General features: G+C 45.5%; 1 protein-coding gene and 1 pseudogene across 1 annotated transcript; one reads left to right on the forward strand and one right to left on the reverse strand.

The window, feature by feature from the left end:
* The first annotated feature begins 4,206 nt into the window (after nucleotides 1–4,206).
* LOC109754410 (histone H3.2-like) lies at nucleotides 4,207–4,857 on the forward strand. The gene has a single exon (XM_020313323.4). The coding sequence runs from the start codon at nucleotides 4,287–4,289 to the stop codon at nucleotides 4,695–4,697; it is 411 nt and encodes a 136-aa protein (XP_020168912.1). The 5' UTR covers nucleotides 4,207–4,286; the 3' UTR covers nucleotides 4,698–4,857.
* Nucleotides 4,858–4,967: 110 nt separating this feature from the next.
* Nucleotides 4,968–7,062, reverse strand: LOC109754414 (GDSL esterase/lipase At4g01130-like; annotated as a pseudogene).
* Between the last annotated feature and the right edge of the window lie 7,463 nt (nucleotides 7,063–14,525).

Below are 14,525 nucleotides of genomic sequence, written 5' to 3' on the forward strand. Positions count from 1 at the left end.
CGCTCGGGAGACCTAGAGGAAGGGGAAGTGAGGGGATTAGTCCATACCGACGCCTCCAAGGAGGGGAACGTCGTCCTCAGGCGTCGCCGTCGACGCGGCCGGCGATGGCCGACCAGGGATTTCTCCCGAACTAGATCCCCGCCACCACCAGCGCCTCCTGTACAAAACCGGCGACCCAAGGAAGCGCGGCCCGACGAGGTTGGCCCGCACGCCAAACAGGGGAGGAGGGGAGGCGCCAGATCGCGCGCACCGGTCACCGCAGAAACCGCCGCCGGCCGCCAACGACCATCGGATCCCGCCGCCCGCGCGGCCGGGACGCCAGATCCACCGCCCGCACGGCTGCAAGCCGGCCGTGCCTTGCCAATGAAGCCGCCGCTCCAGATCCGAGGTTCCCACGTAGAGGCAGGGCAACCAAGGCCCCGCCGCCACCATCCTTGGCGCCCCGGGCTTGCCCAGCAATCTTATCATCCTAAAACCAAAGCTTGACACATTACTTTTATAATACAAAGGAAATATACAAGGGGATAATGATTTACAGAGAAACTTCCATGAAAAATTCTACATTGTTTCCGTGAGAATGAACACAAGTGCTCAAGGTCGACCCTCACTTCTTCAATGCATAACTTTCCAATCACTTCTCTTTTTGAAAAACTTTTTAGGCATGAGAGGCAAGTATTTTTTGGTATTTTCATTCTTTTAATTTTTTTGTATGTTTCACCCACAACTAAACAGAAACAAAAAGTAAAAACAAAATCTACTTAGTGAAGAAAGCAAACAAGCACACACGAGAATATCAACCCCACGCTATTGCTCCTCGGCAACGGCGCCAGAAAAGAGCTTGATAATCCCCAAGTGCAGGGAATCATCGTAGTAATTTCCAAAGGTGGAAGTGATAAGTATGGAGTGTCGAACCCACAAGGAGCTAAAGGTAAGATCAATATTCTCTCAAGCCCTATCTGCCACTGATACGACTCTACGTATACCGAACGTTTGCTTCCAACTAGAAACGAGAAATAAAACTACGTTGTGGGTATGAAGAGGATAACTTTGTATGGTAACGGAGAGCTAAAACATAAAAGTAGGTGCTGTTATCATAAAGTTAGAATATATTACTAAATATTATAAATAGCGAGTGTGGAATAATGATGGATCGGTGTGCGGAATTGTCCTAGGCAATTGTTAACAAGACCGGCAGTCGTCATTGCAATTTCATATGAGGGAGAGGCATAAGCTAACATACTTTCTCTACTTGGATCATATGCACTTATGATTGGAACTCTAGCAAGCATCCGCAACTACTAAAGATCATTAAGATAAAACCCAACCATAGCATTAAAGCATCAAGTCCTCTTTATTCCCATACGCAACAACCCCCTTACTCGGGTTTGTGTTTCAGTCACTCACCAACCCACTATAAGCGAATCATGAACGTATTGCAACACCCTACAACGGGAATCCCTCACGCTTGCGCGATACGGAGGGCACCATAGGATAGCACCAAAATAAAACATACAACTCGTACCAATCTAGATCATCAATCAACCAAAAGACAAAGGATATCTACTCAAAACATCATAGGATGGCAACACATCATTGGATCATAATATGTGGCATAAAGCACCATGTTCAAGTAGGGATTACAGCGGGGTGCGGGAGAGTGGACCGCGTAAAAGAGATGATGATGGTGATGATGTTGATGAAGACGATCATCGCGGCGATGATTTCCCTCTCGATGGCACTCTGGTGCCACCAAGAGAGAGGAGGAGAGGTTCTCCCCCTTGTGCTTCTTCCTCCATGGCCTCCCCCCTGGATGGGGAAAGGTTATGCCTCTGGTCCTTGGCCTTCATGGCGATGATGGCCTCTCCGGGATACTCCTCCATGGCCACCGGTGATGATGGCCCCCTCCAGCAGGGTGCCGGAGAGGGCCTAGATTGATTTCTCGTGGCTTGCGGCGGCGGAACTTCCGATCTAAGTTTCTTTCTGGAAGTTTGGGTATATATGAGAGGTGTTGGCGTCGAGAACAAGTCAGGGGGGTCTCCGGGCTGTCCACGAGGCAGGGAGGCGCGCCAAGGGGGGGGGGGGCGCCCCCACCCTCGTGGGCAGCCCGGAACTCTTCTGGCCCAACTCTTTGACTCCTTGGCCTTCTTCTGGTCCAAAAATAAGCTCCGTCAAGTTTCAGGTCAATTGGACTCCATTTGGTTTTCCTTTTTTGCGATACTCTAAAACAAGGAGAAAACAGAAACTGGCACTGGGCTCTAGGTTAATAGGTTAGTCCCAAAAATCATGTAAAATAGCATATAAATGCATATAAAACTTCCAAGGTTGATAATATAATAGCATGAAGACTTCATAAATTATAGATACGTTGGAGACGTATCAATGGTCCTACGTCATGAAAATAACTTTATTTTTGTTCTAGACTTTTTTCTTCATGATCCAAAGTAATTTACCAACATAGTTAGAGATGAAATTTGGGGTTGTGCGCAGCTGTCACCATGTGTAGAGAGTTATTTTCATATTTGTGTTTATGTTTCCGCACATGTAATGGGGTTTTCCTTGGAATCTCAGATGCAATAACCAATACAATTATAACACAAAAAATAAACTTAATTATGAACATGAAAATATAACAATACATTCATTATTGCCTTCAAGGCATATTTCCAGCATGCTATGTCTTAGGTGATCATGTATGAGCTAAATGATGTGTGAAATGGGCCCGACTCTTCACCTTGGTATCTTCCCATCTTAATAGTGCGGAATTCCTATCAACTCAAATCAATAATCATAAAGACTACCCTAAGTCGCCGAGGATCCACATCTTCATTCTTGTGTTTTTGTGAGGTCGGCGATCATCCATCAACCACCATGCATGGCATTAATACCTGAGATACACTCACAAAATGTATTAGTCCAAACAAAGTGTGTGTCATCACATACCAAAATTATATCAAGTGCATGATTGCACTTTCAGGCGGGCGCCTGCTCCGACCAGCCTTGGTCGGTTTTGGTTCGTGGCGAGATGGGAGATGATGATCTTGTGTGGTGATGGCGCGGTTGTTGCGTAGGTTGTGTGCGGGCTAGTGGAGATGCCTGTCGACATTGGCCATTTTGCGAGGTGGTGGTGGTTGCGCTACTTCGGCGAAAGCTTGGCCGATGACTACCGCCCGGCGATGATGGTGCCCATGGGCGTCTCTATCCTCCTTGGAGGCGTCGTCGAGGAGTTCATGTATCGTCAATCCCCGGATCAATCTATTCGGAGAAAGTCATGATCCCACGCGGGGGCGTGCGGTAGAGGTGTCTCAACGTCATTTCCTCCCGTTTGGGGCGTCGTCTTGAAGTTCTTGATCCACATGCACTTCCTTGGTGCTGGACGTGCCTGATCATGCGGTGTGGTTGGTTGGCGTTGCGACTCGTGTGACAACGATGATGGTAACAAGAGGAGTGGGGTAGTGGCATGTCCTCTGTCATCGACCGATCGACTTGTCTTTACGTGTAAAGTCAAAGCTATATAGTTGCAGGGTGATGCGGTGGCAATGATGCCGTGTAATGGTCATGATACCCTATGTTTTGCATGACGTGCTTATTTCTCCTACAAAACTTGTTATTCGTCAGAGCCGCCTAGTCCTTGACGCGGTTGACCAATTGTTTGGCATAGGACGACATGTTTCTAGTGCATTGTTCGTCCCAGAGGCTCTTGGTTGGTCGTCCTCGGTGAAGTTAGAGTCGCTTGCTCAGGGGGAAGTGACGACGATGACAGCTCGTAGGCATCTCCGGCGTTGTTCCTCTCGTCGGTGGTGTGTGTGGGTCTTGCGGTTACCACTTCGGCCAGGGTTCCCTATGTGGGCGTGTTTTAATTATTTTCGTCAGGTTTTCCATATATTAACCTGACAACTATATTTTAGTACCTTTTTTAATGAATCATGTTGTAAAGGGTCAACTTCGAAAAAGAAAAGAAAAACTGAACAAGTTTTTCCAACAATTTGGCCCGCTCAAAGCACACGCAAGTGAGAAATGCTACTCCAGGGATCACGATCCGTGACCAACCCGCATAAACACATCTCCAACGTCCATTTTACCCGATCCAACGTCTCACGCGCTTCCTCCCCCGTGGCGCCAAGATTCCGTCCAAAAGCAGGCATTCCCTCCCGAAATGCTCCAGCCGCGTGCCACCCTCCAAAATTTCCCCATCCCTACTTAACCCCTCCACCTCTCCCCCAAATCCTCACAAATCACAGCGCCGCCGCACCCGATCTCCCAAGAAGGCAGCACCACCACCTGCGCCGATGGCCCGCACGAAACAGACGGCGCGCAAGTCCACCGGCGGCAAGGCGCCGAGGAAGCAGCTGGCGACCAAGGCTGCTCGCAAGTCGGCGCCGGCGACCGGCGGCGTGAAGAAGCCCCACCGCTTCAGGCCGGGAACCGTCGCCCTCCGTGAGATCCGCAAGTACCAGAAGAGCACGGAGCTGCTCATCCGCAAGCTCCCCTTCCAGCGCCTCGTCCGGGAGATCGCCCAGGACTTCAAGACCGACCTCCGCTTCCAGTCCTCCGCCGTCTCCGCGCTCCAGGATGCCGCCGAGGCGTACCTCGTCGGGCTGTTCGAGGACACCAACCTGTGCGCCATCCACGCCAAGCGCGTCACCATCATGCCCAAGGACATCCAGCTTGCACGCCGCATCCGCGGGGAGCGCGCCTAGGTTCCGGTAATACTGGGTGGTAGCTGTTCTTGTCTTGTGATCTGGGTGTGTGTCGGGTGCTTCTGTTTCTTGGTGTTGATATGATGTGTCATCTGGTCCTATGTATCACGATGCTCGAATGAAATTGCAAGGGAAGAGTTCAGTTATCATCTGATGCTAATTTTGCTCTCCAATGCCACTGTTCGCTATTTCATTGCTCTATGATTCTGCTACGTGTTCTTGTCTCATGTAGCATTGTGTTGCAGTGATTATTTGACAATGCATGATGCAGTGCCCCATGGGTGTTGTGATTTTGCTGGCGTGCCCTGTTATTTTTTTGTGGTGGCTGTGTTATTCTGTTTTTTACATGTTTGTACAGGGATTTGGTGAACTCATTTTGGCTTTCTACCCTGCTCGATGTGAGTCTGAATTATGGTTGGGTTGGTTGATGTGGATTAACTGAAGGTGAAGTGGCGACATGTGATGTGATTCTGAATTATGTGTTGTCTGCTAGTACTAAATTTGCAATGATATCTCCATTTCTCAGATCTTGTTTTAAGTCCTGTGCTTGGATGTTATGTTTGGTGAATGATATCATCCTGGGAATGATTCTTGTGCTGGAGTTTTTCTGGTTGTGGTTGTTCATTGTTCATGTATTGATGATGATTCTTGTGCATCAGAATTTTTCAGTGGACAATTACAGCAGACTACAATTTTGTTGTCTGATCCTTTCAGTACCGTCCATTTTTTAAGATAAGTACCATCCATTTAATCTAACAAGTTCACAACATATAGCGCATTGTAAGAGTATATAACAGAACGCACTTTAAGGCTATTATTTTCTGTATCATTTATGCATAGCTGTTAACTGACAGAAATGTGTAATTTAGTGTCAGCAATACTGTCTCATGTTTTAACTGGAAAGCAACACTGTCTCCGACTAGATCAGCCCATGAGGGAAAGTTTCGAAAGAACGGAAGGTGAATGAGTATGAATCACTCATCACTGCAGATGCTATGATATTTTTTGCAGCTTTCGGTGGCATGGATTCCATCCCAGCTCACATAGTTCTGTGGGTCTCCGCAGGCCGTCGCACTTGCAATGTTGCCGTTTACAATCTTGCTGGTCCATCTGGGATAAAATTGTGAGGTCCATCATCATATCCGCAGCAAGCCTTGGTCCCATATTTCAGCCCTGAAATCATCACCCACCAGTTTCAGACTTTCAGTAGTACTGACAGTTGTAATTTCAGATAGAACTATGAACTAAACCTACTCTCTCTCTCTCTCTTTTCTTTTTTCGAAAAGAACTAAACCTACTCACGTATCGCGATGGTAGCAAGCATTCGAGAGAATGCTTACCACGAGCTTCTGGATGCCTGAACAGCTCGAGCATAACGGAATATTTGTCAATGTACATGATCGACACATTGTGCAGCGTCTTCCTATCCTCAGCCAAGCTGTTGTTCAGCAGTTCATTGTAGTACACAACAGTGCTACTGTAACTTGTCATGCAGCCACACTCATCCAGATCATGGCTACTACGGAAGCTCTACGAGCCATGTTGAACACCATGAAGTTGCGAGCCCCAATGCTGTACAAGTCCTGCAAATGGTTGGGCAGGTGCTACACATGATGCAGTTTGGCCAATTATTTTGATCATTTGATGTTATACCAACCACCATTTGTGCTACTCCAAATTACCCCAATAGTCCCCGAGATCTGGCTGATAGCTGAAGGAAGCGTTTGTTTGACACTCTCGATGCTCTGCGATGCAAGGTTGAAGGTAAAATCATTCTGACCAATGTCGATCGTGTACAGAGAGTTCCTGAAAATGTAAGTCTGGGGGAAGTTCCCCTGAATTCAAGCGAACGACCAGTCTCTGTTTTAGCTGTAAAATTCAGACCATGTACTGTTTTTTTTCTGGTCAGGAGATCCTTTTACCACTCGTGCCACCAGGGGCGATCACTCTGTCGCTGACCATCTACTGTATACGCATCTCCAACCAATGATGTAAAAGTTACTGCCCAAAAATGGTTTTAGGGCAGGAGAGAGACGTTTCGGGGCACCATAGTTTTTTCTGTTGTAACAGATGATGTAAAACTGGTGCTTAAAAAATAAAGAACCAAATGAAACACAACAATCTGACGGCAGGGAGGAACTCGGTGGGGAAGGCGGAATCCGGCGGCAGTGATGTTCGGGGACGGTGGCCGGAGCTCTGGGATGACGACGAGGTGCTCAGGGATGACAATGTGGTGCTCGGGGATGGTGGTACGTGTGTTGAGGAGAACAATAGGATAGGACGGTGTGTTGCGAGCTCGGCAGGGACGGGCGTCGTAGGCCGTGGAGGAGGTCACCGAGGGGCGGGATGCGCCATCGGGGTTCATAGTGGCCGGCGGAGTGATGGCGGCAGGGGAGGGGGGACCAGGGGAGACCCCCCAACAATCGCCCCCCTCCCTCAGTGAACCGGTTAGGCTAATACTACTCTATGACATACTCCCTCGATAAAGAAATATAAGAGCGTTTATGCCACTAAAGTAGTGATCTAAACGCTCTTATATTTTTTACACAGGGAGTATCTACTAAGAGCATCTCCAAGATTGACCCTAAAATGGTTTTAGGGCAGGAGGGATAAGTATTTGGGCACCATAAACTTTTCTGCCATAAAAGATGATGCAAAACTGACACCCGGAAAATTGAGGACATAAAACATGACGATCCGATGACAAGGAGGAGCTTGGCGGGGACAGCGACAATGACAACGGAACCAAACGACATGCAAGTTTGGTGACGGCGGTGAGGGTGATCCGTGATGACGATGAGGTGCTCGGGGTCAACGGTGCAGTGCTTGAGGATGTCGGCGGGATGTGCCGGCCGCGTCGCGAGCTCGACAGGGACGAGCGGCGAGTTGTGAGCTTGGCGGTTCGGGGCGCCATGGCAGAGGTCATCGAGGGGTGAGATGGGGTGGAGGGTTTCATGTTGGCCGACCGAGTGGTGGCGGCGGCGGCTCGAATCGGCCGGTGCAGTGACGAGGTAAGGCAGGGTGGAGGCGGTGAAAGTTCACACTGAGAGCTGGGTTCTTGCCACTACCGTAAAAGTTTTTAGGCAAGCGCGTGGTGCCGCAAATATGCAGCACCTGGAGCTAAAATTTTGGGTTGCCCATTTTTTCCGATCATCAATAGAGATACATCATCTGCTGGTGCTAAATTTTGGATCAAAAATAACCTAAACGACAATTTTATGGGCACATTCATAGATTTTCATCATCTGTTGGAGACGCTCTAATGGTAAATGACTGCACGAGCGCATGTTTTTATCCTTTTAGGCGACGGTGAACTGACCTACCGCAAGTCGTTCGGATTGATCATCAATGCGCCACTCCCTTCTATGCTCTTCACCAGAACCGTCACGACGCCATGGTATCACTACAAAATTTGCTCTATTCAGTAACAAAAGCCCTGGCGATGAAACTGAAGGAAATATGCCCTAGAGGTAATAATAAAGTTGTTATTTATATTTTCTTATATCATAATAAATATTTATTATTCATGCTAGAATTGTATTAACCGAAAACTTAGTACATGTGTGAATACATAGACAAATAGAGTGTCACTAGTATGCCTCTACTTGACTAGCTCGTTGAATCAAAGATGGTTAAAGTTTTCTAGCCATAGAGATGAGTTGTCATTTGATTAACGGGATCACATCATTAGATAATGATGTGATTGACTTGACCCATTCCGTTACATGTTCCTATAACTATGAGATTATGCAACTCCCGAATACCGGAGGAACACCTTGTGTGCTATCAAATGTCACAACGTAACTGGGTGATTATAAAGCTGCTCTACAGGTGTCTCCAAAGGTGTTTGTTGGGTTGGCATAGATCAAGATTAGGATTTGTCACTCCGAGTATCGGAGAGGTATCTCTGGGCCCTCTCGGTAATGCACATCACTATAAGCCTTGCAAGCAATGTAACTAATGAGTTAGTTGCGGGATGATGTATTACAGAACGAGTAAAGAGACTTGCCGGTAACGAAATTGAACTAGGTATTGAGATACCGACGATCGAATCTCGGGCAAGTAACATACCGATGACAAAGGGAACAACGTATGTTGTTATGCGGTTTGACCGATAAAGATCTTCGTAGAATATGTAGGAACCAATATGAGCATCCAGGTTCCGCTATTGGTTATTGACCGGAGACGTGTCTCAGTCATGTCTACATAGTTCTCGAACCCGTAGGGTCCGCACGCTTAAAGTTCTGTGATGATCGGTATTATGAGTTTTTGTGTTTTGATCTACCGAAGGTAGTTCGGAGTCCCGGATATGATCACGGACATGACGAGGAGTCTCAAAATGGTCGAGGGGTAAAGATCGATATATTGGAAGCCTATATTTGGACATCGGAATGGTTCCGGGTGAAATCGGGATTTACCGGAGTGCCGGGAGGTTACCGGAACCCCCCGGTAATTGTATGGGCCTTAATGGGCCATAGTGGAGAGAGAGAGGAGGCCAGGGTAGGCCGCGTGCCCCTCCCCCTCTGGTCCGAATTGGACTAGGAGGGGGGGGGCGCCCCCCTTTCCTTCCTCCCTCTCTCCCCCTTCCTTCTCTCCTAGTCCAACTAGGGAAGGGAGGGGGGGGAATCCTACTCCCGGTGGGAGTAGGACTCCTCCAGGGCGCGCCATAGGGGCCGGCCCTCTCCCCCCTCCTCCACTCCTTTATATACGTGGCCAGGGGGCACCCCACAGACACACAAGTTGATCATTGATCTTTTAGCCGTGTGCGGTGCCCCCCTCCACCATAATCCACCTCGGTCATATCGTAGCGATGCTTAGGCGAAGCCCTGCGTCGGTAGCAACATCATCACCGTCATCATGCCGTTGTGTTGACGGAACTCTCCCGTGAAGCTCTGCTTGATCGGAGGTCGTGGGACGTCACCGAGCTGAACGTGTGCTGAACTCGGAGGTGCCGTGCTTTCGGTACTTGGATCGGTCGGATCGTGAAGACGTACGACTACATCAACCGCGTTCTCATAACGCTTCCGCTTACGGTCTACGGGGGTACGTGGACAACACTCTCCCCTCTGGTTGCTATGCATCACCATGATCTTGCGTGTGCGTAGGAATTCTTTTGAAATTACTACGTTCCCCAACAGTGGCATCCGAGCCAGGTTTACGCGTAGATGTTATATGCACGAGTAGAACACAAGTGAGTTGTGGGCGATACAAGTCATACTGCTTACCAGCATGTCATACTTTGGTTCGGCGGTATTGTTGGATGAGGTGGCCCGGACCGACATTACGCGTACGCTTACGTGAGACTGGTTCTACCGACATGCTTTGCACACAGGTGGCTGGCGGGTGTCAGTTTCTCCAACTTTAATTGAACCGAGTGTGACTACGCCCGGTCCTTGTTGAAGGTTAAAACAACAATAACTTGATGAAATATCGTTGTGGTTTTGATGCGTAGGTAAGAACGGTTCTTGCTCAGCCCGTAGTAGCCACGTAAAACTTGCAATTACAAAGTAGAGGACGTCTAACTTGTTTTTGCAGGGCATGTTGTGATGTGATATGGTCAAGGCATGATGCTATATTTTATTGTATGAGATGATCATGTTTTGTAACGGAGTTATCGGAAACTGGCAGGTGCCATATGGTTGTCGCTTTATTGCATGCAATGCAATCGCCCTGTAATCGCTTTACTTTATCACTAAGCGGTAGCGATAGTCGTAGAAGCAATAGTTGGTGAGACGACACCGATGCTACGATGGAGATCAAGGTGTCGCGCTGGTGACAATGGTGATCATGACGGTGCTTTGGAGATGGAGATCAAAGGCACAAGATGATGATGGCCATATCATATCACTTATATTGATTGCATGTGATGTTTATCTTTTATGCATCTTATTCTGCTTTGATTGACGGTAGCATTATAAGATGATCTCTCACTAAATTTCAAGGTACAAGTTTTCTCCCTGAGTATGCGCCGTTGCCAAAGTTCGTCGTGCCGAGACACCACGTGATGATCGGGTGTGATAAGCTCTACGTTCATATACAACTGGTGCAAGCCAGTTTTGCACATGCAAAATACTCGGGTTAAACTTGACGAGCCTAGCATATGCAGATATGGCCTCGGAACACTGAGACCGAAAGGTCGAGCGTGAATCATATAGTAGATATGATCAACATAGTGATGTTCACCATCGAAAACTACTCCATCTCACGTGATGATCGGACATGGTTTAGTTGATATGGATCACGTGATCACTTAGACGATTAGAGGGATGTCAATCTAAGTGGGAGTTCTTAAGTAATTTGATTAATTGAACTTTAATTTATCATGAACTTAGTCCTGGTAGTATTAGCATATCTATGTTGTAGATCAATAGCTCGCGTTTAGCTCCGCTGTTTCATGTTTGATATATTCCTAGAGAAAACTAAGTTGAAAGATGTTAGTAGCAATGATGCGGATTGGATCCGTGATCTGAGGATTATCCTCATTGCTGCACAGAAGAATTATGTCCTTGATGCACCGCTAGGTGACAGACCAATTGCAGGAGCAGATGTAGACGTTATGAACGTTTGGCAAGATCGATATGATGACTACTTGATAGTTTAGTGCACCATGCTTTACGGCTTAGAATCGGGGATTCAAAGACATTTTGAACGCCACGGAGCATATGAGATGTTCCAAGAGTTGAAATTAGTATTTCAAACTCATGCCCATGTCGAAAGGTATGAGACCTTTGACAAGTACTTTGCCTACAAGATGGAGGAGAATTGCTCAGCTAGTGAGCATGTGCTCAGAATGTCTGAGTACTACAATCACTTGAATCAAGTGGGAGTTAATCTTCCAGATAAGATAGTGATTGACAGAGTTCTCTAGTCACTATCACCAAGTTACTAGAACTTCGTGATGAACTATAATATGCAAGGGATAACAGAAACGATTCCCAAAGCTCTTCGTGATACTGAAATCGACGAAGGTAGAAATCAAGAAAAGCATCAAGTGTTGATGGTTGACAAGACCACTAGTTTCAAGAAAAGGGCAAAGGGAAGAAGGGGAACTTCAAGAAGAACGGCAAGCAAGTTGCTGCTCAAGTGAAGAAACCCAAGTCTGGACCTAAGCCTGAGACTGAGTGCTTCTACTGCAAAGGGACTGGTCACTGGAAGCGGAACTGCCCCAAGTATTTGGCAGATAAGAAGGATGGCAAAGTGAACAAAGGTATATTTGATATACATGTTATTGATGTGTACTTTACTAGTGTTTATAGCAACCCCTCAGTATTTGATATTAGTTCAGTTGCTAAGATTAGTAACTCGAAACGGGAGTTGCAGAATGAACAGAGACTAGTTAAGGGTGAAGTGACGATGTGTGTTGGAAGTAGTTCCAAGATTGATATGATCATCATCGCACACTCCCTATACTTTCGGGATTAGCGTTGAACCTAAATAAGTGTTATTTGGTGTTTGCGTTGAGCATGAATATGATTTGATCATGTTTATTGCAATACGGTTATTCATTTAAGTTAGAGAATAATTGTTGTTCTGTTTACATGAATAAAACCTTCTATGGTCATACACCCAAAGAAAATGGTTTGTTGGATCTCGATCATAGTGATACACATATTCATAATATTGAAGCCAAAAGATGCAAAGTTAATAATGATAGTGCAACTTATTTGTGGCACTGCCGTTTAGGTCATATTGGTGTAAAGCGCATGAAGAAACTCCTTGCTGATGGGATTTTGGAATCACTTGATGCTTGCGAACCATGCCTTATGGGCAAGATGACTAAGACTCCGTTCTCCAGAACAATGAAGCAAGCAACTGACTTATTGGAAATAATACATATTGATGTATGCGATCCGATGAGTATTGAGGCTCGCGGCGGGTATCGTTATTTTCTGATCTTCACGGATGATTTGAGCAGATATGGGTATATCTACTTGATGAAACATAAGTCTGAAACATTTGAAAAGTTCATATAATTTCAGAGTGAACTGAAAAATCATCATAACAAGAAAATAAAGTTTCTACGATCTGATCGTGGGTCATCAAGATCATTCTCTAACCTAGACAAGTTGTCTGCAACGGGATTCTCAGCTCCTTTTCTATCAACAATATGCAAATCAAATTCTTGTAGCAAGAGAACCCATCTAATAAGTCTAGGTTTAGCATCTTTCTTTTCCATAAGATATTTAACAGCAGCATGATCCGTGTGAATAGTTACTTTAGAATCAACAATATAAGGTCTGAACTTATCACAAGCAAATACAACTGCTAAGAATTCTTTTTCAGTGGTAGCATAATTTCTCTGAGCATTGTCTAGAGTTTTACTAGCATATTGAATAACATTTAATTTCTTATCAACTCTTTCCCCTAGAATAGCACCTACAGCATAATCACTAGCATCACACATAATTTCAAAGGGTAAATTCCAATCAGGTGGCTGAACAATAGGTGCAGAGATCAATGCTTTCTTAAGTATTTCAAATGCTTCTACACAATCATCATCAAAGACAAATGGTATATCTTTTTGTAATAAATTAGTCAGAGGCCGAGAAATTTTTGAGAAGTCCTTAATGAACCTCCTATAAAATCCGGCGTGACCAAGGAAACTTCTTATACCTTTGATGTCCTTGGGACATGACATCTTTTCAATAGCATCAACCTTGGCTTTATCAACCTCAATACCTCTTTCAGAAACTTTATGCCCCAAGACAATACCTTCATTAACCATAAAGTGGCACTTTTCCCAATTCAAGACAAGATTAGTTTCTTCACATCTCTGCAAAAATCGATCAAGGTTGCTCAAGCAATCATCAAAAGAGGACCCATAGACGGAAAAATCATCCATGAAAACCTCGCAAATCTTTTCACAAAAGTCAGAGAATATAGCCATCATGCATCTTTGAAAGGTAGCAGGTGCATTACATAAACCAAAAGGCATACGTCTATAAGCAAAAGTACCAAAAGGGCAAGTAAAAGTAGTCTTTGATTGATCATTGGCTGACACAGGTATTTGAGACAAACCAGAATAACCATCTAGAAAGCAAAAATGTGTATGTTTGGATAATCTTTCTAGCATTTGATCGATAAAAGGTAAGGGGTAATGATCTTTCTTAGTGGCCTTATTTAATTTGCGGAAATCAATTACCATCCTATAACCTGTAATATTTCTTTGCGGAATCAATTCATCTTTATCATTAGGAACGACGGTAATACCTCCCTTCTTAGGGACACAATGGACAAGACTTACCCACTGACTATCAGCAACGGGATAAATTATACCTGCCTCAAGGAGCTTTAGTATTTCCTTTCTTACCACTTCTTTCATCTTAGGATTCAGCCTTCGTTGATGATCACGAACTGGTTTGGCATCTTCTTCCAAATTTATTTTATGTTGACATAGAGTGGGACTAATGCCCTTAAGATCATCAAGAGTATATCCGATAGCAGCACGGTGCTTCTTCAGAGTTTTCAATAATCTCTCTTCTTCATGCTCTGAAATGTTAGCACTAATAATAACCAGATATATCTTCTTTCCATCAAGATAAGCATATTTAAGAGTATCAGGCAACGGTTTAAGCTCAAACACGGGATCACCCTTGGGTGGAGGAGGATCCCCTAGGTTTTCAACAGGCAAATTGTGTTTCAGGATAGGTTCCTGTTTAAAGAACACTTCATCTATTTCCCTTCTTTCATTCATAAACATATCATTTTCATGATCTAGCAAATATTGTTCTAAAGGATCACTAGGAGGTACGGCAATAGAAGCAAGACCAATAATTTCATCCTTACTAGGTAATTCCTCTTCACGGTGTTGTCTACTAAAGTTAGAGA

This window comes from Aegilops tauschii, chromosome 7, assembly GCF_002575655.3.
Source record: "Aegilops tauschii subsp. strangulata cultivar AL8/78 chromosome 7, Aet v6.0, whole genome shotgun sequence".
Taxonomy (NCBI): domain Eukaryota; kingdom Viridiplantae; phylum Streptophyta; class Magnoliopsida; order Poales; family Poaceae; genus Aegilops; species Aegilops tauschii.

Bases quoted from the DNA above. Each gene is read 5' to 3' on its own strand.
- LOC109754410 (XM_020313323.4), top strand. From the start codon at position 4,287: ATGGCCCGCACGAAACAGACGGCGCGCAAGTCCACCGGCGGCAAGGCG.